This window comes from Muscardinus avellanarius (assembly GCF_963383645.1).
Source record: "Muscardinus avellanarius genome assembly, chromosome: 13".
NCBI lineage: Eukaryota > Metazoa > Chordata > Mammalia > Rodentia > Gliridae > Muscardinus > Muscardinus avellanarius.
In genome coordinates, this window is record NC_137799.1 from 7,598,543 (window position 1) to 7,621,987 (window position 23,445).

At 52.0% G+C, this 23,445-nt stretch overlaps 3 protein-coding genes across 5 annotated transcripts in view; 1 reads left to right on the plus strand and 2 right to left on the minus strand.

The window, feature by feature from the left end:
- NUP188 (nucleoporin 188) overlaps nt 1–2,237 on the minus strand; it is a gene marked incomplete at both ends in the record, with an annotated part of 63,949 nt that extends 61,712 nt beyond the window's left edge. The window contains one exon of the mRNA XM_080709298.1: nt 2,206–2,237. Within this exon, the coding sequence (XP_080565424.1) occupies nt 2,206–2,237 (32 nt within the window). The remainder of the gene's footprint in view (nt 1–2,205) is intronic.
- Nucleotides 2,238–2,575: 338 nt separating this feature from the next.
- Nucleotides 2,576–4,183, plus strand: DOLK (dolichol kinase; the record flags this gene model as incomplete). The annotated part of the gene is made up of 1 exon (XM_080709050.1): nt 2,576–4,183. The coding sequence occupies one exon, from the start codon at nt 2,576–2,578 to the stop codon at nt 4,181–4,183; it is 1,608 nt and encodes a 535-aa protein (XP_080565176.1).
- Nucleotides 4,184–7,645: 3,462 nt separating this feature from the next.
- PHYHD1 (phytanoyl-CoA dioxygenase domain containing 1) lies at nt 7,646–22,488 on the minus strand (the record flags this gene model as incomplete). 3 transcript variants are annotated; one of them, XM_080709396.1, is made up of 11 exons in its annotated part: nt 7,646–7,691; nt 7,795–7,921; nt 8,576–8,692; nt 8,776–8,904; nt 10,195–10,216; nt 10,778–10,840; nt 10,926–10,981; nt 13,293–13,340; nt 13,469–13,544; nt 15,131–15,289; nt 22,456–22,488. In XM_080709396.1, 11 exons carry the CDS (start codon nt 22,486–22,488, stop codon nt 7,646–7,648), a joined length of 876 nt encoding a protein of 291 aa, XP_080565522.1. The 3 variants fall into 3 exon arrangements, with proteins under 3 accessions (XP_080565522.1, XP_080565524.1, XP_080565523.1); XM_080709398.1 differs by lacking the exon at nt 10,778–10,840 and having other exon boundaries at nt 10,932–10,981; XM_080709397.1 differs by lacking the exon at nt 10,778–10,840.
- Between the last annotated feature and the right edge of the window lie 957 nt (nt 22,489–23,445).

The window sequence follows — 23,445 nt, forward strand, 5'->3', positions numbered from 1 at the left end:
TAGAATGCCCCTAAGTTCAATTCCACTACCAGAAAATAAATTTAAAAGGGGGAGGGAAGCCAGGTGTGATGGCACATGCTTGTAATCCCAGCATTCAGGAGGCTGAGAAATGGGCAGCCTCAGCTACTTAGTGAGGCCCTCTGTAACTTAAGACCATGTTTCAAAATAAAGAAAAAAAAAAAAAAAAAACAGGCCAGGGAGTGTATCTCGGAGGTCGAATCCTCCTGGATTCCATCCCCAGACGTCCAAAAAAAAAAAAAAGGGGGGGGAGGGGGGAGACTGTTGTAGCTCCATATTACAGCATCCCTTGGTTCAACCCCCAAGACCAAGAAAATTAAGTAAAATAAAATAAAAGCTTTCAAACTGCAGTTCTATATTTTTTAAACACACCTATACCACTTCAACTTTTACAAACACATTACCTGAAGAACAAGGGAGCCCAAAATGCCAATATTCAAAGTGACTTTCTGCCAACCCAAGTGACCATCCCAAAACTCCAAGTATTTTCAGAGTATTATTCTATTTTGCCTCGTGCTGATTCATATTAAAATGCACGATGACTTGCCGGGCGTGGTGGCGCACGCTTGTAATCCCCGCGCTTGGGAGGCAGAGACAGGAGGATCGCGCAGGTTCGAAGCCAGCGGCGCGTGCTGGCTTAGGAGACCCTGTTTCAAATAAAAATGTAAAAATAGGTCTGGGAGTGTAGCCCGGAGGTAGAAGGGCTTCCAGGAACCCCAGTACCACCAAAAAAAAAAAAAAAAAAAATACACGATGACTTTCCTAACAAGAATAACATGCTTCAGAGCCACCTCCATAGGAGCTTGAAAAGATTCATATTTGGAGAAGAAAACTGGAACTCAAAATAAGGTCTGAGGTTAACTGCCAATCAGCAGGCACCAGGAATAGAATGAAAGTTTGCTCTTAGCCCAGATCTGTAGGCATTTCCAACAGAAGACTGCTGCTCAAGAGAATACCAAGTGCTATGCAACATGCCTCTCATGACTAAAAGATCACTTTGCTAACAGACCAGGAGCAACGCAGTGCCTAGAAATCAGCGTCACGGTAAATTCTTCTTCGGGGACGGGTTCCATAGGTTCCCCGGCATGATCAAAAAGCATGCTGGCAAGTCGAAACTTTCTCTCTCCTGTTCTCTGTTATTAAAGAAGTATCCTGCAGTAGCTAAACTCTGCCCGGGCTCCACAATTACTGTGAAAAAGAGCTAAGAAAAGGAAGGAACAGGTCACAGCTGCCAATATAAGGGCTAACATCAAACAGCAGGGAAGGAAAATGTAAACGGGTCCTTGCCGGGATCCTATTTTGTCCAGCAGAAAATCCAAAGAAATCTCGATTCCAGCAGAGTTGGGTGGGAAAGGGAGTGATACTGGGAAGATGGCCAACGCGTGTAATAGCCACTTGCTCTTCTGGGTCTTTAGGACACCGTGGTGAACAAGACCAAAAGAAAAGCAGGGGTAAACACTGCTGGCGCAGGCAGCCTCACGACCCTTCTTCAAGCCGGGCAGGTGGAAGCGGGAGGCGCCGCGGTCCGGCGCTCTCTTTGGCTTCAGACAGCCCCAGATCTGAATCCTTCTATGAATTGGCCCTGAGTCATCGGCATCATCTCAGAGTTGTGAGAACTGAATGAGCCTCCGCCTGGGAAGCGCCTCTGCGGGGTCTGGCGCTAGTACGCGCTCTGCAAGACAGAACTGTGTCTTTTTTAAGGATTCACCGTTTTCTCCCGAAAGCCTACTACGGTGCTCGGAACCTCGGGGAGGATGGGTGCACGTCGGCGGACTGAAATCGAGGCATGAAAAAAGAAAAAAAGAAAAAACCAACCGAGTGGATGCGCGGAGAAAGAGGGCACAACCTGCAGGGGCGCGACGGGCCCCCGGGGCGAGCGCGGCAGGACCCGGGCGCGGGCCCGCCCGGCCGGGCGGCGGGGACCCCGGAGGCCCCGCAGCGCCGCGCCGCGGCCGGCCGGGGAAGCGCGGGCGGCGAGGGAGGCGCCGGGCCGGCCGGCCTCCCCAGCCAGTGCCCGCGGCTCGCGCGCGGGGCCGTTTGGACGTAACCGCCCGCGCCCCGGCGCCCCCACGCCCGCCGCCCGGCCCCGCTCCCGCCGGCACCTCCGCCCCCGGCCCGCCCGGCCGCCGCCCGGCCCCCAGCCCGCACGGCGCAGCCCCCCCGCCGCCGCCGCGGCCCGCTCCGCACCTCACACACGGCTCGCCGGCGGCCGCCGCCATCTTCGCGCGCGCGCGCGCCCGGCCCCGCCCCCCGACGCCGCCCCACGTGACCGCCCGGGGGCGGGGCCTGCGCGGCGCGTGACCGGGGCGGGGCCAAGATGGCGCTGCCCGCGGAGGAGAGGCGTCTGCGGCGGGGCCGGAGGAGTCGGTGAGGGGAGCGGAGGAGGAGGGCGACCCGGCGCCGGCTCCGCGGCCGCACGGAGGCTCCGCGGCGGCGCCGAGCGGGAGAAGCTCGCTGGCTGGCGGAGGCCGCCGCCCTTTGCCGGGCGGGGTGAGGAGCCCCGAGTCCGAGGCGCCCCCGGTCACCCCGGCGTCCGCAGCGCCCGAGGCCTGGAGGCATGACTCGGAAGTGCCCGGCCCCGGAGCCCGGCGCTCCGCTGAGCGGGGCGGTGCTGGCTGAGGCGGTCGTTGTGTTCGGCGTGGTGCTGAGCATCCACGCGGAGATCTGGGACCGGTACTCGTGGTGCGCAGTAGCCCTCGCCGTGCAGGCTTTCTACGTCCAGTATAAGTGGGACCGGCTGCTACAGCAGGGGAACGCCGTCTTCCAGTTCCGAATGTCGGCGAACAGTGGCCTCCTGCCCGCCTCGATGGTCATGCCTTTGCTGGGGCTGGTCATGAAGGAACGCTGCCAGGCCGCCGGGAACCCGCACTTCGAGCGCTTCGGCGTTGTGGTGGCGGCCACGGGCATGGCCGTGGCCCTCTTCTCGTCAGTGTTGGCGCTGGGCATCACTCGCCCGGTGCCCACCAACACGTGTGCCATCTCGGGTTTGGCGGGAGGCATCATCGTCTATATCATGAAGCACTCGCTCAGTGTGGGCGAGGTGATCGAAGTCCTGGAAGTCCTGCTGATCTTCGTTTACCTCAACATGATCCTGCTGTACCTGCTGCCCCGCTGCTTCACCCCCGGGGAGGCGCTGCTGGTCTTGGGCGGCATCAGCTTTGTCCTCAACCAGCTCATCAAGCGCTCCCTGGCCGTGGTGGAAAGCCAGGGGGACCCGGTGGACTTCTTCCTGCTGGTGGTGGTGGTGGGGATGGTGCTCATGGGCATCTTCTTCAGCACCCTCTTTGTCTTCATGGACTCGGGCACCTGGGCCTCCTCCATCTTCTTCCACCTCATGACCTGTGTGCTGGGCCTCGGGGTGGTCCTGCCCTGGCTGCACTGGCTCATCCGCAGGAACCCTCTGCTGTGGCTGCTTCAGTTCCTCTTCCTGACGGAAACCCGCATCTACCTCCTAGCCTATTGGTCTCTGCTGGCCACCTTAGCCTGCCTGGTGGTGCTGTACCAGAATGCCAAGCGGTCTTCTGAGTCCAAGAAGCACCAGGCCCCCACCATCACACGAAAGTATTTCCACTTCATTGTGGTAGCCACGTACATCCCAGGCATCATCTTTGACCGGCCGCTGCTCTACGTGGCCGCCACCATATGCCTGGCAGTGTTCATCTTCCTGGAATATGTGCGCTACTTCCGCATCAAGCCCTTGGGTCACACTCTGCGGAGCCTCCTGTCCCTCTTCCTGGATGAGCGAGACAGCGGACCGCTTATCCTGACGCACATCTATCTGCTCCTGGGCATGTCCCTTCCCATTTGGCTGATCCCCAGACCCTGCACACAGAGGGGTAGCCTGGGAGGAGCAAGGGCCCTGGTCCCCTATGCTGGTGTCCTGGCTGTGGGTGTGGGCGATACCGTGGCCTCCATCTTTGGCAGCACCATGGGGGAGATCCGCTGGCCTGGCACCAAAAAGACCTTCGAAGGCACCATGACATCCATATTTGCACAGATCATTTCTGTGGCTCTGATCTTAATCTTTGACAGTGGAGTGGACCTAAACTCTAGTTACGCTTGGATTTTGGGCTCCGTCAGCACTGTGTCCCTCCTAGAAGCCTACACTACGCAGATAGACAATCTCCTTTTGCCGCTCTACCTCCTGATACTGCTGATGGCCTAGCTGTTGTGCAGCAGCGGTGGTGGAGGAGGCAGAGGCCCCGGGAGGATGGGTGGCTCCTGCAGCTCTAGCCTCCTGGACACGAAGCGCCAAGAGGGGAAAAGCAGATATGGTTTTTTTTCAGTTCATTCAGACTTGAAATTAAAAAAAAAAAAAGCAAAGCTCTCCTGGCTTTAGTTCTAATACTTAAAAGGATAAAGGGCTTAAAGGATAGTACAAAAACATAGGACACTTGAGTGTGTGTGCTGGACAGCCCCTTTCTCCTGTGGTCCCAGGGAGGGAGTGGCAGTGGACACTGGAAGCTTTCCAACTTGATGGGTAAGGTTTCTGTGTCCTGTGATGAACCAACCAGTCTGCACCTCAAGTCCTTTCTCTGCAAGATGAGGACAATCTTGTGAGAATCTAGTGAGATTGAGGTATGTGGAGTATCTCGCCTCTGACCCACTCAGGGCAGTCAGTAAGGGAGTGTCATTATTACCCAAGACCAGTTCTTATCTCAGCAAAAGGCCAGGCGAGACGGGGGGATTTATGGGTTATACTTGGAAACCCTGGTGACCTTTATTCTCCTGGCTTCACTTGGAGGAGAATCCAAAAGAGAAAGCCAATCGTGTGTGGTTTCTCACACTCAGGCTAGGAAGAGCCGTAGGTTGTGTGCATGGACAGATCAGATCGAGGTCCTGCTGCAAGCAGCCCCAGCCTGCTCCTGCTGCCTGCCTGAGCAGTGCTGAACAGCACTGGCTTCTTGCCCCGGGGCTCCTCCGGAGACCCTTTCATATTCCCATCCTGTTCTAACCAGTGTTTGTCTCTACAGGGGAAGGGTAGTTTCCTGTGAATTCAAAATGGTTAACTAGAGCCAGGCATGGTGGTGCACACCTATAATCCCAGTACTTGGGAGGCTGAGGCAGGAGGATGGCAGGTGCGCAGCCAGCCTCGGCAACGAAGACCCTCTACAGTTGAATAAAACCCTGTTTCAAAATAAAAGTAAAATAAGGCTAGGGATATAACTCAGAGGTAGAATGCTCTGGGATTCAGCCCCTAGTACCACCAAATAAATAAATAAATCAGGATTGGTGGCACAATCTTGTAATCCTAGTACTTGAGAGGCTGAGATAGGAGGATTTCAGGTTCAAGGCCAGGCTCTAATTTAGTGAGACCCTCAACAACTTAGACTGTTTCAAATAAAAAAGTCTGGGGGTATAGTTGGGAGGTAGGATGTCTCTGGGTTCAATCCCTGGTACAATAAAAGGCTCCACTAGGAAGCACATGCTCCCGCCGGGTTCTCTGGTCCCCCATCCCCCAAGGCACACAGGGCCTGGCCAGCAGCGGGAACTCAGTAGACATTCGCTGACCGGCTGAGCATTTGTCATGCATGGGAAGAGCGCAGCCGGGTCCTCAAGCTGGAGAAGGTCTGCTTCTCACCCAGCCTGGCAAAAAGAGGTAAGGTCTTTGGCCCACCAAGGCCAGGGCCCAGGAGTAGAACAAGAGACCTAGAGCTGGAGCTCCTGCCTGGGTAGCACTGCCAAGGCCTTTCCCTCAGAGGAAGGCACAGAGGCAGTTCTTGGAGCTCAGCCGAGACTTAGGAAACCCATCCTCCAGGCTCCCTTCTGTGTGCTGAAGGAGGCAGCCAGATGGGGCACTGACTTTGCCCTCAGACTCCCTGGCTGGCTGTGGGGACGGGCTTTCCTCTGGGGCTTACAGTGAGCGGAAACTAAACCAGGGTCACAAACACAGCCCCTAACACCAGGCAAGTGAGAATTGAGTAACAGGGAACTGCGGGCCTAAGGCAGCAGCTCGAGCCAGTGGCCACCAGTGCTGTCAACTGCCCTTCACTTAATGAAGCTTAGGAACTGGGATTACCATGGAAAATCTCCCGATTTTATTTTTGTTTAATTTTTTATTTAATTTTTGAGGTACTGGGGATGGAACCCAGGGGTATTCTACCTCCAAGGCACATCCCCTAGCCCCATTTTTTATTCTTTATTTTGCAACTGGGTCTCACTAAGTAGCTGAGGCTGGCAGCAAACCTGCAATCCTCCTGTCTCAGCCTCCCGAGTGCTGGGATTACAAACCTGTGCCGCCCATCTCTCCCAATTTTAAAAAGCCTTTTTTTGAGCCGGGCGTGGTGGCGCACGCTTGTAATCCCCGCACTTGGGAGGCTAAGACAGGAGGATCACACAGGTTCAAAGCCAGCCTCAGCTACTTAGTGAAGCTCTCAGCAACTTAGTGAGACCCTGTTTCCAAATAAAATATAAAATAGGTCTGGGAGTATAGCCCAGAGGTAGAAAGCCTCTGGGTTCCACCCCCAGTACCACCAAAAAAATAAATAAATAAATAAAAAGCCTTTTTTTGGCTGGATATGGTCGGCCAAAATGAGACCCTATTTCAAAGTAAATAAAATAAAAAAGGGCTTGGGGGGGGTGGCTCAGAGGTGCAATGCCCCTAGGTTCCACCCCCAGTACTACAATAAATAATAAATAAAATGAAAAGAAAAAGGGCTAACAGCATAGCTCGAGGGAGGACACCTCTGGGTTCCATCCCCAGTACAATAAATAAATAAATAAATACCAAAAAAGCACAAAAGCTAAGGCTCAGATAAAATAAAACACATTTGTACTCTCATCCACCAGTGAACACTAGTTTGCAACCTCTGGGACAATAATGTTTGGATTTAATAGTTCTAGAAGATCTGGGCACCCCCAGGCAGGAGGGGGTCATTCTGGTCCCACTGTTCCAGGAAATGGGCCCAGAGAGAGGAAGGGCCTGGCCTAAGACCAGAGAGCTAAGAACCTGTACTGGATTCCTAGTATGTGTTTGTCCCTGTCCCTAGCGGAGGACCGGGCAGTTTGGAGGTTGGGCACTCGAGCCTGGCCAGGGCTGACTGCTGAGCAGCTGTGTGGCTTGGACAGGTCATTTGCCTTTCCCCCATTTGTGAACAGATGACAGGGTGCTTGCCTGTCTGTGTGAGGGGTCAGTGAGATACAGCGCACGAGGATCTCACCCCAGAGCCGCGCACACGCCTGTTACCAACACCATGAAAGCCACGCCAGGCAGGCCGGGGACCCAGACGGACGATTCTCAGCAGGGCCCTCATCTGGGGAGCAGGGCTGCTTGGGAAAGAAGGCTGCATAGGGAGGCTGCACTCAGGCATTTTTATTCAGGGTCTTACACCATACTACCAGAGTTCCAGCTGAGAGAAGAGAAAGCATTAACCAGAACCCTTTCAAGGCTAAGAGGCCACCTGCAGGGGGGAGCTTGTTGGGGCAGTAGGGCAGCAGAGAGGCAAAGATCTTCCCTGGCACTCCTGCCTCTCACCCGCCTGTCTGGCAGGGCTAAGGGGCCGAGGCGCAGAGGGAACGCTCAGGAGTGGACATGGACCTCCCACTCCAGCTGGGCCACCGGGCAGGGTGCTGGAGCCTGCAGTTCACAGCTTCACCAGGAGGGGCGCCCATGGCCCTTTGAGGCCCGTTAGGTGTACAGCGCGGGAAAGGGCAGCTCCGCTGTGGGTTGGAGCCTGCACAGAATGGAGGAGGCGACCCTGAGAAGGCAGGATGGCTGGGAACAGCCACGACTGCTCCAGGGCACTGTGGGGCACACCCACCCACCCTGCCACCTACCAGTTCTCCGGGCTCCAGACGGTGCCAGCGGCCTCCATGAGGTGGAAAGTGTAGGCGTGGCGGGAGCCTTCGGAGAGGTTCGGCTCGCTCTTGTGCACCACTTCCCCGTGGATCAGGACTAGGGCCCCTGGTGGAGACGCGACAGGTCAGAACGCCTGCCCTGAGCTCCCCTCCGCAGGCCGGAAGGACAAATCCCTGCCCCCTTGTGGGGTTGTGCCCCCTCCCCACTCCCATCCCTGAAGCTCCAGCACCTGCAGCCTGCTCCAGGGCCCATGCCAAGCGGTGTAGACATGGTCTCCCAGGATCAAGTGGCCTCCGCTGTGGCCTGTGTCCTGGGGCCCCTCTCCTCTTTCCCTGACATAGTGGGATCGGGTAGAAGCCCTGTGGACCGTGCCAGTCGGCCGGGACCTCAGCTTATCCTTTTCCATAGGTGACATTGACCCTCACTAAGCACTGGCTGGGCACCACACAGACCCTGTAAATGTCCTAGAAACATAATCTCGTTGCCTTCCCCACTTTGCTTTTCGGGAAACCGAGGCTTCAGTCATTTGCCCAAAGCAACAGCCTGTTTCTAGCAGAGTCCGGATTATAGCTAACCGGGGTGCACACTGGTGGCTGCGTTGCTCCCTGACTTCTGAGTGCCCTACCAGCCCCACCTGCCATTCTGTGAGTTCACAAGCCTCAGGGGACGCCGAGGAGCCTCTCAGATGCTGGGTGGTGGAGCCAACGCAGATCCAAGGGGCTGGCGGCCTGCCTCCCTGCCCCTTGGGCATGTACCTACCTCTTGGCACTGGTGTGGGCACAAAGAGGCCATTATCCCAGACTGGCTCTGACCCAAGGAAGCTGGTGCCAGGCGCAGAGCCCGCCGGGGCCCGGATCATCCTCCTCGACACTCCACCTGCAGGCCAGGATGGAGCCTTTAGCCCTCTTGCACCAGGCTGCTCTCCCTGGTGCTTAGGGTAGGAAAGCCAGAGTCCTCACTGGTATGGGAGCCAGGGATGAACCAAAGGCAGCCGTTGCCCAGAGTGGCGTCCTCCAGCGCAATCCACATGCCCAGCACCCGGCCCAGGGGCTCCGTGTAGAGGAAGGAGGCGTCCTGGTGAGGAGAGACTGCGGCAGACCCGCCAGGGCGTGAGGGGTCTGGCCCTTTGCCTGGTCCCATCTCACCACAGCCAGGTGGTTTCACGCTCTACGGTCCTCTGGGCCAGTGGTCCCCGAATAAGTTAAAATCTTGCTACGCCCTAGCCCCGGGACTCTAGGCAAGAGACTTGACTCCTTCCCAAACGTGCGCCACCACGCCGGCTCAGCCTCAGCAATTTGAAGCTTTCATTTCCTAGCCAGGCGTGGTGGATTGACGCTTGTAATCCCAGTGTTTGGGAGGCTGAGACAGGAGGATCGCAGGTTCAAAGCCAGCCTTAGCAACTTAGTGAGGCTCTCATCAACTTAGTAAGACCCTGTTTCCAAATAAAAAATAGAATAGGTCTGGTGGTGTAACCCAGAGGTAGAAAGCCCCTGGATTCCATCCCCAGAACACTTGGTCAGGGTCTTACAGTGACACACACACACACACACACACACACACACACACACACACACACAGATTACATACAGAGACCAGGAATCTGTTCCATTTTGCTTTTTTTTTCTTTGAAATGAGGTCTTGCCATGTTGTTCAGACAGGCCTCCAACTCCTGGGCTAAGCCATCCTCCCACTCCAGCCTCCCAAGTAGCTACAATGCCAAGCCAACTAGGGGTTGAACCCAGAGACATTCTACCTCTGAGGTACACCCCCAGCTCTATTTTTTATCCTTTTTAACTATTTTATTTATTTATTTTAATTTATTTTTATTTTTTTATTTTTTGGTGGTACTAGGGATGGAACCCAGGGGCCCTCTACCTCTGGGCTACACTCCCAGACCTATTTTATATTTTATTTGGAGACAGGCTTTGAACCTGCATGATCTTCCTGTTTCAGCCTCCCAAGCACGGGGATTACAAGCGTGCGCACCACGCCCGGCTCTTTATTCTTTATTTTAAAACAGGGTCTCACTGAGTTGCGGAGGGCCTCACTAAGTAGCTGAGGCTGTCCGGCGAACTGTGATCCTCCTGTCTCAGCCTCCCGAATGCTGGGATTACAAGTGTGTGGCACCACGCCCAGCCACACCAACTTTTAACCAGCTGAGGGTTGCTGTCAGATTTGAGAGCCCCTGCAGCCAGGGCTCAAGGGCTCCTGATCCACTCTTGCAGGAAGGATTAGAAGGTGGCTCCTCCTCCCTGGCCCAGGCTCTAGCCCACAGATTTTGCACTAAGCGCTTTCCCTCCCTCCAAAGACCTGACCACCGAGATGGCCCAGACTGCTGCCCGTGGCCTTGGCAGGGGCCACAGCTGCTCTCAGCTCACCTTCACCGCCCAAGTGCGGTTGCTGCAAGAGAAAGGACGGCTTGGTGAGGAGGGGCAGAACTTGATCAGGGTCTTACAGGATGCTGACCTCAACAGCACTTCCCGAGCACCTACTGTGTGCAGGGCCCAGGAGGGAAGCCAAAAGAAAGCCCCACAGCCCAGCAGGGAGCTCCCAGTCTCCAGGGAGACAGCATGTATACCCCTAACAAGGACTCAGAGCAGAGCCAAGGAAGGGCTAGCAGGAGAGCCTACGGCAGAGCTCGAGGTGGAGCCTTTGGGCACCAGAGTTAAGCTGGGTCCCTCGTTTGCAGGGGGTCTAGAGGCTTCTTAGAGGACATGGTGCTGAGAGGGGCCTTGAGAGCTGAGAGCCGAGTATTTCAATAGTCAGCGGAGTGGGGAGGGAATCTTGGGGCTCCCCTTTCTTCCCACCACCTTGCCAGAGACCAGCTTTTTATGTTCTCCCACCAACTTGACAATGATAACTCCAGGCGCTTTTGACCCACAGGAGAAAGGGGCTGTGTAAGCAGCAGTCTGCCTGTTTTACAAAGGGTAAACTGAGGTCTGGGAAGGACACAGAGCTCACCTTAAAGATGTACATGCTCTGCACCACCACAGGCATCTGAAGGCCCAGACTTCTGGCCAAGGCCTGGAAGATGGCAGCGGTCACACACCCAGCAGGCAGCCCCATGCATCTGTCTGCCCACACTGCCGCCCTGGCCCCGCCTGCTCACCTGCACCTTGGGGGAGTGTGTTACACTCTTGAAGACAGGATCGTGGGCGTGTAGAGCTGTGGGACACAGATGGGCCAAGGGCCAGTCTCAGCTCCCACCACAACCCGGCATCCCTCCCTGGGCACCAGCTGCAGCCATAACTATGACATTTTCATCTATTTTGGGTACATTCAATTCTCTGGTTGTTTGTAACCTAGTAACAGGCCCCAAGGATGACATCAGCCAACCCCCGGGCCCATCCCACCCATGACCTCTTTCTTGACCTTCTGGCCATCTGGGAACCCCACTCCAGCCCTGACTGCCCAGCCCTCGTGGAGAATGAAGGGCTACAAGGAGCCTGTCAATTGGCAGCCTGTCAGTACTGCCGTTTCCTCTGTGTGACCTCAGATAAAAAAACAAAAGCCGAGCCACTGGGCATTGGGGTGCATGCTTGTAATCCCCGCACTTGGGAGGCGGAGACAGGAGGATCGTGCAGGTTCAAAGCCAGACGCGCTGGTTTATGAGACCCTGTTTCCAAATAAAAAATATAAAAATAGGTTGGGAGTGTAGCCCGGAGGTAGAAGGGCTTCCAGGAACCTCAGTACCACCAAAATAAAAGCCGGAAGCTGGGAGCGTGGAGCACACTTGTAATCTCAGCATTTGGGAGGCTGAGAAAGGAGGATCACGGTTCGAGGACAGCCTCAGCTACTACTTAGTGAGGCCCTTTGCAACTCAGTGAGACTCTGTTTCAAAGAACAAAAAATAAAAAATAGGGAAGGGGGTGTAGCTCGGAGGTAAAATGCCCCTGGGTTCCATCCCCAGTACCACACACACACACACACAAAAGCCAGGCATGGTGGTACACGCTTGTAATCCCAGTACTTGGGAGGCTGACACAGGAGGGTTGCAAGTTCAAAGCCAGTCTCAACTACTTAGTGGGGCCGTATGCAACTTAGTGAGACACCCTACCTATTTAAAAAATAAAGAATAAAGCCAGGTGTGGTGGCGCACGCTTGTAATCCCAGCATTCAGGAGGCTGAGACAGGACACGGACAGCCTCAGCTACTTAGTGAGGCCCTCTGCAAATTAGTGAGACCCTGTTTCAAAATATAGAATAAAAAATAGAGCTGGGGGTATAGCTCAGAGGTCGAATGACCCTGGGTCCCATACCCAGACCCAAAAAAACAAAAAAAAAAAAGAATAAAAACAGGGCTGGGGGTGTAGCTCGGAGGTAGAATGCCCCTAGGTTCAATTTCCATTACTGCAATAAATAAATAAATAAATAAATAAATAAATAAATAAAGCCAGGCATGGTGGCACATAATTGTAATCTTAGCATTTGAGAGGCTGAGACAAGAGGATCAAAGGTTAAAAGACAGCCTCAGTGACACATGCTTGTAATCCCACCCCCACCCCCCACCCCACCCCCCCACCCCGCTTGGGAGGTGGAGACAGGAGGATCACGCAGGTTCGAAGCCAGCCTTGCTGGCTTAAGAGACCCTGTTTCCAAATAAAAATATAAAAATAGGTCTGGGAGTGTAGCCCGGAGGTAGAAGGGCTTCCAGGAACCCCAGTAGCACCAAAAGAATAAATAAATAAATAAATAATAAGCCAGGTGTGGTGGTACAGGCTTATGATCCCAGCATTCAGGAGGCTGAGACTGAAGGATCGTGGTTTGCAGACAGCCTCAGCTACTGAGTAAGGCCCTTCGTAACTCAGTGAGACCCTGTTTCAAAATAAAGAATAAAAAATTGGGCAGGGGGGTGTAGCTCGGAGGTCAAATGCCTCTGGATTCCAGCCCAAGACCCGCAAAAAAAAAAAAAAAAAAAAAAAGTGAGGTTTTGCATACTTGGTTTTGGAGTTTCGAAATAGGGACCATGTCAAGCCAGGCGTGGTGGCGCACGCTTGTGATCCCCGCGCTAGGGAGGCTGAGACAGGAGGATCGCACAGGTTCGAAGCCAGCCTCAGTTGCTGAGTGAGGCTCTCAGCAACTTACTGAGACCCTGTTTCCAAATAAAATATAAAATGGGTCTGGGAGTATAGCCCGGAGGTAGAAAGCTTCTGGGTTCCACCCCCAGTGCCACCAAAAAAAGAAAAAAGAAAAAAAGAAAAAGAAATAGGGACCATGTCAACACATCAGGTGCCCCCACAGGGGCTTCCAGGAATCCCCAATGCCTGGGGGAGGAGCCTGCCCATGCCCCTCTGTGGGGAACCCTTTTCCCAGTCCTATATTAAGAGAATCACACGGTGTAGAAGATCAAGGCCAGAGGGGAACCTGCCCAGAAATGCTGTTTGCCCAGCCACTAACTTATTATGAACTGTGACTACAGCCTCTTCAGGCCTCAGTTTCCCCATTTTCTCCCCTGTACCCCCCAGGCCCCTGCTCACCGTGGCCAATCTTGTTGATGGATTTTTCTGGAGGGACCAGGAAATTCCCTGTGTACAAAGAATAGGCAGAGGCAAGAAAATCTGGGGGCCTGGGACTCCCCGCGCGGCCTGGCAGACACCCAAATCCAGCCCACCTCGCGGGTGCTCCCCATAGCTCCAGGGCCCCGACTCCAAACCTTTCTCGTCAAAAACACCTTTCTCAAAGAAAAATCGAATTTTGTCACCGCTGCTCAAGAAGTAGTCTGTGCTGCCCTGTGGAAGGGGACACGGCAGAGATGGAGAGTGCATCCCAAGGTCAGAGCAAGACCCGGCAAGGACGGGAGAGGATCCAGGTGCTTCCCATCCCCACAGGCTGCGGACCTCCAGGGCCTGGAAGCAGAGCCTGAAGCTGCAGGACTTCTTAGAAATCTTTTATTACAGATTCTCCTCTACTTATAAGCTCAATATAAATTGAAAATATCAGAAGTTAGTTGGGTGTCCTGGCGCACACTTGTCATCCCAGCATTTGGGAGGCTGAGACAGGAGGATCGCAGTTCGCAGACAGCCTCAGCTACTTAGTGAGGCCCTTTGCAATTCAGTGAGACCCTGTTTCAAAATAGGGCTGGGGGTATAGCTTGGAGGTAGAAGCCCCTGGGTTCATCCTCAGTCCTGCAGAAGAAGAAGAAGAAGAAGAAGAAGAAGAAGAAGAAGAAGAAGAAGAAAAAGAAAATGTATTTGCCTATATTAGTGGTGCATGCCTGTAACCCCAATACTTGGGAGGCTGAGACAGGAATTCCAGCCTCAACAACTTAGCGAGATCCTTGGCAACTTAGCAAGATTCTGTTGCGATACAAACAAACAAACAAATAAATAAATAAATAAATAAAGGTGGAGGTATAACTTGGAGGCAGAATGGATGTGGGTTCAATTCCCAGTACCCCCAGAAAAAGAAAAAGAAGAAAAATTATAAGTTGAGCCATCGTAGATGGGAATCAAATGCCCAGTTTCTTCCTGTGTCCTTCCTACCCTGACAATCCACTGGTCTCCAGAGCATTCTCAGAAGGCAGAGTGGGGGACAAAAGATCCAGCCCCTTCATTCCTAAGGACCCTGGAGTGACCTGTGTCTGACTGCAGGACCCCTGCCTCTGCTCTCCTCTCCTGGAGGCAGGCACGCAGCAGAATAAGACTAACCATCTGGAGGAAACTGTCCTGCGATCAGACCTGATTGTCTCGGCTTCCGACTGCTGTAATTCCCTCTGCGGCCGCCAGATGGCAAGCGCTCCTCAGCATGCGTGTGGGCAGGGGTGGCCTGGCCCGACCTTGGCTGCCCAGCAGGCAGCTCCTATCGGTTAAGAGAACTGGGTGGGAGAACCTCTTATCCATTCCAGACTGTGTTGAGTCCTAGGAAACCACCGAGTTTCAAGTCTGGTTTGGGAATAAGACTCACATGGGTGGCCGATCAGAATCACAGATTCACGCTGGGATGCTGGCAAAAGAGGCTCTTTGTGCAGGAGAACTGGAAGAGGCTGAGTTGAGCAGTGAATGGCACCCCTTGGTATCAGACAGAGCTGGGTTTGAATTCTGGCTCTTTCAGTTTCTAGGGTCAGAGCAGGGGATCTGAGCCTCGCCTTCCCATCCATCAAGTGGGGACAGTACTGTCTACCCTGTGAAGTCACAGTAGGTGAAAGAGCGCTGCCTGTAAGAGGCTTCGCCTGGCCCTGGCTGTGGAAGCCCGGGGCCTGACCCCTTCTCAGAAGAAGCCCGTGTCCTTTGGGCCCTCTCTTCTAGGCTGCTGCTTCGGCCGGGGACTGAGCCCCCATCAGAGCCCAGATTCCATCCTCACCTGCTCCAGCACCCACCTGGGCTCGCAGCTGCTCCTCCTGCTGGGTGGAGAACTCTGTGCGACAGTGGAGGGGAACGTCCATGTCCGCCACCATCTCGCCAATCCTCTGTTGCATGGCCGCACACTCGTCTGCAGACAAGAATCCTTCCAGCACCAGGAAACCATCCTCCTGGAACTACAGGCAGGTAACCGGCTTCTCTCGGCCCTGGAATGCGCTGTGTGTGTGTGTGTGTGTGTGTGTGTGTGTGTGTGTGTGTGTGTTACTGGGAATTGAACCCAGGAGCATTCTCTGAGTTACTCCTCAGCCTTATTTTATTTTATTGTGGTACTAAGGATTGAACCCAGGGGCATTCTACCTCCAAGCTAACCCCCAGCCCGGTTTTTTTTTTTTTTTTTTTTTTTTTTTTGGTGCTGGGGATTAAACCCGAGCATCTACCTCTGCGCTGAGCTACACCCCAGCCATATTGTATGTGGGGTGTGTGTGTGTGTGTGTGTGTGTGTGTGTGTGTGTGTGTTGCTGGGGATTGAACCCAGGGGCATTTGAGCTACACCGCCAGACCGATTTTTTCTTATTTATTTGTTTATTTATTTATTTTTGCGATAGTGCGGATGGAACCCAGGGGCATTCTACCTCCGAGCTACATCCCCAGCCTAATTTTTTATTCTTTATTTTGAAACAAGATCTCACTGAGTTGTAAAGGGCCTCACTGAGTAGCTGAGGTTGTCCTTGAACCGTGATCCTCCTGTCTCAGCCTCCTGAATGCTGGGATTACGAGTGTGCGCCACCACACCTGGCTGTTTTTCTTTAATTTTTCTTTTTTTTTTTTTGTGGTGATAGAATTTAGGGGCATTTGACCTCTGAGCTATCCCCGCTGCCCTATTTTTTATTCTTTATTTTGAAACCGGGTCTCACTGAGTTGCTGAGGCTGTCCACAAACTGCGATCTTCCCATCTCAGCCTCCCAAATGCTGGGATTACAAGAGTGTGCCTCCATGCCCAGCTTATTCTTTAATTTGAAACAGGGCATCACTAAGTTGCAAAGGGCCTCACTAAGTAGCTGAGGCTGGCCATGAACCTGTGATCCTCCTGTCTCAGCCTCATAAGTACTGGGATTACAAGCATGCGCCATCATGCCTGGCTGAGATTCTGTTTTCAAATAAAAAACTGAAAAAATTTATCCAGGCACGGTAGCACATGCCTATAATCCCAGCATTTGGGAAGCTGAGACAGGAGGATGGCAGGTTCGATACCAGCCTCAACAACTTAGTGAGACTGTCAGCAACATAGCAAGATTCTGTTTCAAAATTAAAAAAAAAAGTCAGGTGTGGTGGCCCACGCTTGTAATATCAGTACTTGGGAGGCTGAGACAGGAGGATCAAAGATTCATGGATAGCCTCAGCTACTTAGTGAGGCCCTTTGCAACTCAGTGAGACCCTGTTTCAAAATTAAAAAATAAATAAAAATACAGGTCTGGGGATGTAGCTCAGAGGTAGAATGACCCTGGGTTCCATCCCTAGTACTGGGGGGAAAAAAAAGGAATAAAATTAATCAATTACACACTTGTAATCCCAGTACTTGGAAGACTGATACAGGAGGATCACAAATTCTTGGCCAGCCTCAGCTACTTGGTGGGGCCTTCCACAACTTAGTGAGACTGTTTCAAAATAAAGAATATAGAGTCAGGTATGGTGGCACACCTTGTAATCCCAGCGCTTGGGAGGCTGAGACAGGAGGATCACAGAGGTTCGAAGCCAGCCTCAGCTACTTAGTGAGGCTCTCAGCAATTTCGTGAGACCCTGTTTCCAAATAAAGTATAAAATAGGTCTGGGAGTGTAGCCCAGAGGTAGAAAAGCCCCTGGGTTCCACCTCCAGTACCATAAAAAAATACAAAATGAAATTAACCACCAGTATGTGATTTCCAATCACTAAGTCCCCAGCCCCATCTCAGCCCTGGTGAATGCCGAGTTTGGACTGCCACACAGTGGGCACTGGAATACTCAAGACAACTCTTTGTAAGTCCTTCTGTCTCTGGGAAACTCTGCATGTTAGAAGTTTTTTGTTGTTGTTTTGTTTTGTTTTGATTTTTGCGGTCTGGGGATGGAACCCAGGGGATTGGATTTCTGATCTACACCCCCTGCCCTATTTTCTATTTACTTACTTATTTATTGATTTATTTATTTAGCGCTACTGGGAATGAAAACCAGGGGCATTCTACCTATGAGCTACACATCTAGCCCTACTTTTTATTTTTTATTTGAAACAGGGTCTCACTGAGTTGCGGAGGGCCTTGCTAAGTAGAAGCTGAGGCTGTTGGCGAACTGAGATCCTCCTGTCTCAGCCTCCCAAACGCTGGGAATATAAGCGTGCGCCACCACGCCCAGCTTCAATGTTAGAAGTTTACTTGTGTTGCCGGGTGTGGTGGTGCACGCTTGTAATCCCAGCATTCGGGAGGCTGAGACAGGAGGATCGCAGTTTTGTGGACAGCCTCAGCTACTAAGTGAGGCCCTTTGCAACTCATTGACACCCTGTTTCAAAATAAAGAGTAAAAAATAGGGCTGGGGGTATAGCCTGGAGGTAGAATGCCCCTGGGTTTCATCCCCAGAACCACAAAAAAAAAAAAAAAAAAAAGAAGCTTACTCGTATCAATGTTAAGCGAAAAAGTGCCTCCCTGGGTACAGAGCCATCCACAACAAACTTGTTCCTACCCTTAACCCAGAAAACAAGCTGGTTTAACTTCCTCTGTGTGTGTGTGTGTGTGTGTGTGTGTGTGTGTGTGTGTGTGTGTGATAGGATACTGAACTCAGGGATATTCTACATCTAAGCTACACCCCAGCCCTATTTTATTTTAATTAATTAATTAATTAATTTTATTTATATTTATTTATTTTTGCGATACTGGGGATAGAACCCAGGGGCATTCTACCTCTGAGTTACACCCCCAACCCTATTATTTATTTATTTATTATTTATTTTATTTATTTATTTTTGCAGGTCTGGGGATGGAACCCAGGGGCATTTGACCTCCGCGCTACACCCCCTGCCCTATTTTTTATTTTTTTTATTTTTGAAACCGGGTCTCACTGAATTGCAGAGGGCCTCACTAAGTAGCTGAGGCTGTCCACCAACCGCGATCCTCCAATCTCAGCCTCCCGAATGCTGGGATTACAAGCGTGGTCTACCATGCCCGGCTGGCTATTCTTTTATTTTGAAACAGGGTTTCACTAAGTTGCAGAGGACCCCACTAAGTAGCTGAGGCTGTCAGCAAACCAAAGAGCAATCCCCTGCTCTTAGCCTCCCAAATGCTGGGGTTACAAGTGTGCGCCACCACGTCTGGCTCCCCTGCCCAATTTTTATTCTTTTTTTTTCAGTACTGGGGATAGAACCCAGGTAGCATTCTACCTCCAAGCCACACCCCCAGTGCTATTTCTTATTATTTTAAAACAGGGTTTCACTGAGTTGCAAAGGGCCTCACTAGTAGCTGAGGCTGTCCACAAACTCACTGTGAGCCTTCTGTCTCAGCCTCCCAAGTGCTGAGATTACAAGTGTGTGCCACCACGCCCACCTTATTTTTATTCTTTTTTTTTTTTTCCGTTTTTTAGTACCGGGGATTGAACCCAGGGGCATTCTACCTCAAAGTTACAAAGTCCACTTTTGATTTTTTATTAGGAAACAGGGTCTCACTAAGTTGTGGAGGGCCTCACTAAGGAGCTGAGGCTGTTTGCAAACCTTCCTTCCTCCTGTCTTGCCTTCCCAAGTACTGGGATTACAAGTGTGTGCCCCCACACCTGGCTAAATTTTATTTTATTATTTTATTGGTACACTATAGTCTCACATCATGATGTGGATCATATTACAATGGCATACATTCACACCGTGCTTAGTGCCCCCATCCCCGCTTTGCCTTCCCTCTCCCTCCCGACAGTGAGAGTCAGGTTAGCCACGCTACATTCACACGTACACACACTTGAATGTAGCTCCTCTAGTAGGAAAAAGGGAGAAGCCGGGCGTGGTGGGCACGCTTGTCATCCCCGCGCTTGGGAGGCAGAGACAGGAGGATCGCGCAGGTTCGAAGCCAGCTGCGCGCGCTGGCTTAGGAGACCCTGTTTCCAAATAAAAATGTAAAAATAGGTCTGGGAGTGTAGCCCGGAGGTAGAAGGGCTTCCAGGAATCCCGGTACCACCAGAAAGAAAGAAAGAAAGAAAGAAAGAAAGAAAGAAAGAAAGAAAGAAAGAAAGAATTCATTCTTCCTCTCCTACCCTTCCTTTCTAACTTTCCTGACCCTTTCCCCCATTAAATGGATCTGGTGAATTCTACTCAGCAATGAAGAAGAACAAAATCATAGCCTCTGGGTCCCACCCCCAGTACCACCAAAGAAGAAAAAAAAAAAAAGAAAGAAAGAAAAGAGGTCTATGCCAGGCGTGGTAGCACATGTTTGTAATCCCAGCATTTGGGAGGCTAAAACGGGAGGATTACGGTTCCCGGATAGCCTCAGCTACTACTTAGTGAGGCCCTCCACAACTTAGTGAGATCCTGTTTCAAAATAAAGAATAAAAATAGGACAGAGGGTATAGCTTGGAGGTCGAATGCCCCTGGGTTCCATCCCCAGACCCACAAAAAAGAAAAAGAAAAGAAAAAAAAAGAAAACGGGTCTAAGAGCCGGGCGTGGTGGCGCACGATTGTAATCCCAGCATTCTGGAGGCTGAGACCTGAGGATTGCGGTTCGTGGACAGCCTCAGCTACTTAGTGAGGCCCTCTACAGCTCAGTGAGACTTGGTTTCAAAATAAAGAATAAAAAATAGGGCAGGGGGTGTAGCTCAGAGGTCGAATGCCCCTAGGTTCCTTCCCCATAACCAAAACAAAAACAAAAGAAATAAAAAGACTAAAGCTGGCAGTGGTGGCGCACACTTGTAATCCCAGTACTTGGGAGGCTGAGACAGGAGGATCACACAGGTTCGAAGCCAGCCTCAGCTACTTAGTGAGGCTCTCAGCAACTTAGTGAGATCCTGTTTCCAAATAAAATATAAAGGTCAGGGGTGTAGCCCAGAGGTAGAAAGCCCTGAGTTTCATCCCCAGTTCCACCAAATAAATAAATAGACTAAAAAATAGGACTGGGGGCGTAGCTCAGAGGTAGAATGCCCCTGGGTTCTGATCCCAGTACCACAAAAAAAAAAAAAAAAAAGAAAAAAAGAAAAAAAGAAAAGAAAGAAAGAAAACAGGTTTAAGACAGAAGGATCTCAGGTTCAAAGTCAGCCTCAGCAACTTAGTGAGGCTGTCAGCCACTTAGTGAGACCTTGTTTCTAAATAAAAATAAAGTAGGGCTGGGGGTGTAGCTTGGAGATAGCTCTGGGTTCAATCCCTAGCACCACAAAACTAAAAAATAAATAAAGAGAAAAGGCCGGGCATGGTGGTGCACACTTGTAATCCCAGAACTTGGGAGGCTGAGACAGGAGGATCACACAGGTTTGAAGCCAGCCTCAGCTACTTAGTGAGGCTCTCAGCAACTTAGTGAGACCCTGTTTCCAAATAAAGTATAAAATAGGTCTGGGAGTGTAGCCCGGAGGTAGAAAAGCCCCTGGGTTCCACCCTCAGTACCGCAATAAATAAATAAACAAATAAATAAATAAATAATAAAGAGAAAACAGGGCTAGGTCTAGTTGTCTCATGGCATGCCCACCTGTAATCCCCTTACTTGGGAGGCTGAGACAGGAAGGTCACAAGTTCAGGGCCAGCCTCAGCAATTTAGTGACTTAGACTAAAGAAAGACAGCAAGGTGTGGTGGTAAATGCTTGTAATCCCAGCATTCGGGAGGCTGACACAGGAGGATCACGGTTTGAGGACAGCTTCAGCTACTACTTAGGCCCTTTGCAACTCTGTGAGACCCTGTTTCAAAAATAAAAGAATAAGAAATAGGGTTGTTGGTGTAGCTTGGAGGTAGAATGCCCCTGGGTTCCATCCCCAGTATGGAAAGAAAAAAGAAAGAGAGAGAGAGAGAGAGAGAGAGAGAGAGAGAGAGAGAGAGAGAGAGAGAAGAAGAAGAAGAAGAAGAAGAAGAAGAAGAAGGAGGAGGAGGAGGAGGAGGAGGAGGAGGAGGAGGAGGAGGAGGAAGAAAGAAAGAAAGAAAGAAAGAAGGAAAGAAAAGAAAAGAAAAGAAAAGAAAAGAAAAGAAAAGAAAAGAAAAGAGGGTTAGGGCTCCATTGGTAGTGGGTGGATGTAAGGGTGAACTCCTTTTTTTCTTGTTTCTAGTGCTGGGGATGGAACCCAGGGTCTCACACATGCTAGGAAAGCGCTGTACCTCCTAGCTATACCCCAGTCCCAGGATGGACTTTGCAACAAGGCCTTTAGGGCTACAGACCACAACCTGAACAGGCCTGGCCTCGGAGTTTGTGGGTGCTTAGTCTTTCACTCTGGCGCCCATGTGTCACCTTTCATATTTGCTGACGGGGGCCCTAGGAAGGTGACCTCCTGCCTAGCCACGCCATGGCTCAGCCCCTCCCAGCCTGTGGCCTTCTGGTGGTGGCCAGGCTGGTGCTGGACTGGCTGATCTGTCTAGAAGTCCAATGCACTATCCATTGCGCCACAGAGCCAGGTAGCTGACCTGAATGCCTTATTTAGATCTCTCTCTCTCTCTCTCTCTCTCTCTCTCTCTCTCTCTCTCTCTCACACACACACACACACACACACACACACACACACACACACACACATCCTGTGACTTGGCTGCCCTGGGGCTGTGTGTGCAGAAGTTAAGGCTCCTGGTTGACGCCCCTACACACCCCCTGGTTTCAGTTTTCTCTTGTGTAAAATGACAGGGTATGGATAAAGTTCTTGGGGCCTCCTCCTGGTGGTCAGAGCCCCCATATACTTTTTTGTGTGGTACTGGGATGGACCCCAAGGGCATTCTACCTCCAAGCTACACCCCCAGCTCTATTTTTTATTTTTTTATTTTTTATTTTTTGTGGGTCTGGGGTTGAAACCCAGGGGCATTCAACCTCCGAGCTACACCCCTGCCCTATTTTTTATTCTTTATTTTGAAACAGGGTTTCACTGAGTTGCAGAGGGCCTCACTAAGTAGCTGAGGCTGTCCACGAACTGTGATCCTCTGGTCTCAGCCTCCCGAATGCTGGGATTACAAGCGTGCGCCACCACGCCCGGCTTTTATTCTTTATTTTGAAACAGGGTCTCACTGAGTTGCAAAGGGCCTAAGTAGTAGCTGAGGCTGTCTGTGAACCGCAATCCTCCTGTCTCAGCATTACAAATGCTGGGATTACCAGTGTGCGCCACCACTCCGACCCCCCATATACTTTTATGGGACCCTCCCGACCCCCACCCATGGGCTCCTACCTTCTGGAGCTGCGAGGGGCTCAAGCAGGCCATGGGGATGCCTCTGACTTCCTGGGCTGGAGAGGAGAAAGTTCAGGAGGGAAGTGGCCAGAGCCCTGCTGGCCCAGCAGGACTTAACCCTTCCCTACCTGGAGAAAACTTAATCCCAGAACACAGCCCTCGCCCCAGACACACACAGACCTGCTGGGCCCTCTGCCCTGGGCCCCAGGCCTCCACACCCTCACTTCTGCCTCAGCCTGAGGGCCTGGCTCCAGCCCCAGCCCCAGCCCCAGCCCGGCCTCCACCTTCACCTCCAACTAATCTAGGATTAGCCGTCCTCTATCTCCTTCATGGTATTTAAGGGCTCCCTGTGGGGTTCTTTCCAGAAACTGCTTCTGACTTACAGCTTGCCAGGTGCCCAGAAATTGTGTTTTGGGAGTGTCATCCCACCACGCTGGGCTCTCGCTGGGATTTTGACAGACGTCTGCCCCTCTTTTGGCCTCAAGAGAGGAAAGGCATTTTTAATTAGAAAGTCTGCAGCCGGGTGGGGGCGGTGGTGGTAAACAGGCTTGTAAGCCCAGCATTCGGAAGGGCGAGACCCAAGGATTGCAGTTTGCGGACAGCCTCAGCTACTTAGGCCCTCCGCAACTTAGTGAGACCCTATTTCAAAATAAAGAATAAGGTAGCGCACGTTTATAATCCCAGCATTTGGGAGACTGAGACCTGAGGATTGCGGTTTGCTGACAGCCTCAGCTACTTAGTGAGGCCCTCTGCAACTCAGTGAGACCTGGTTTCAAAATAAAGTATAAAAAAGAGACCAGGGGGTGTAGCTCGGAGGTCAAATGCTCCTGGGTTCCATCCCCAGAACAGGGGGGGGGGGGCGGGGGGGGAGGAGAGAGTAGCAGTGGGGCCTGGGAGAGAGGGCAGTGGTCCCTGTCCCCCACCCTCAGACCCAAGATGCTCAGCTGCTCTAATTGGGCTCGGCAGAGCAGCCTGAACCACCCGCTGGCC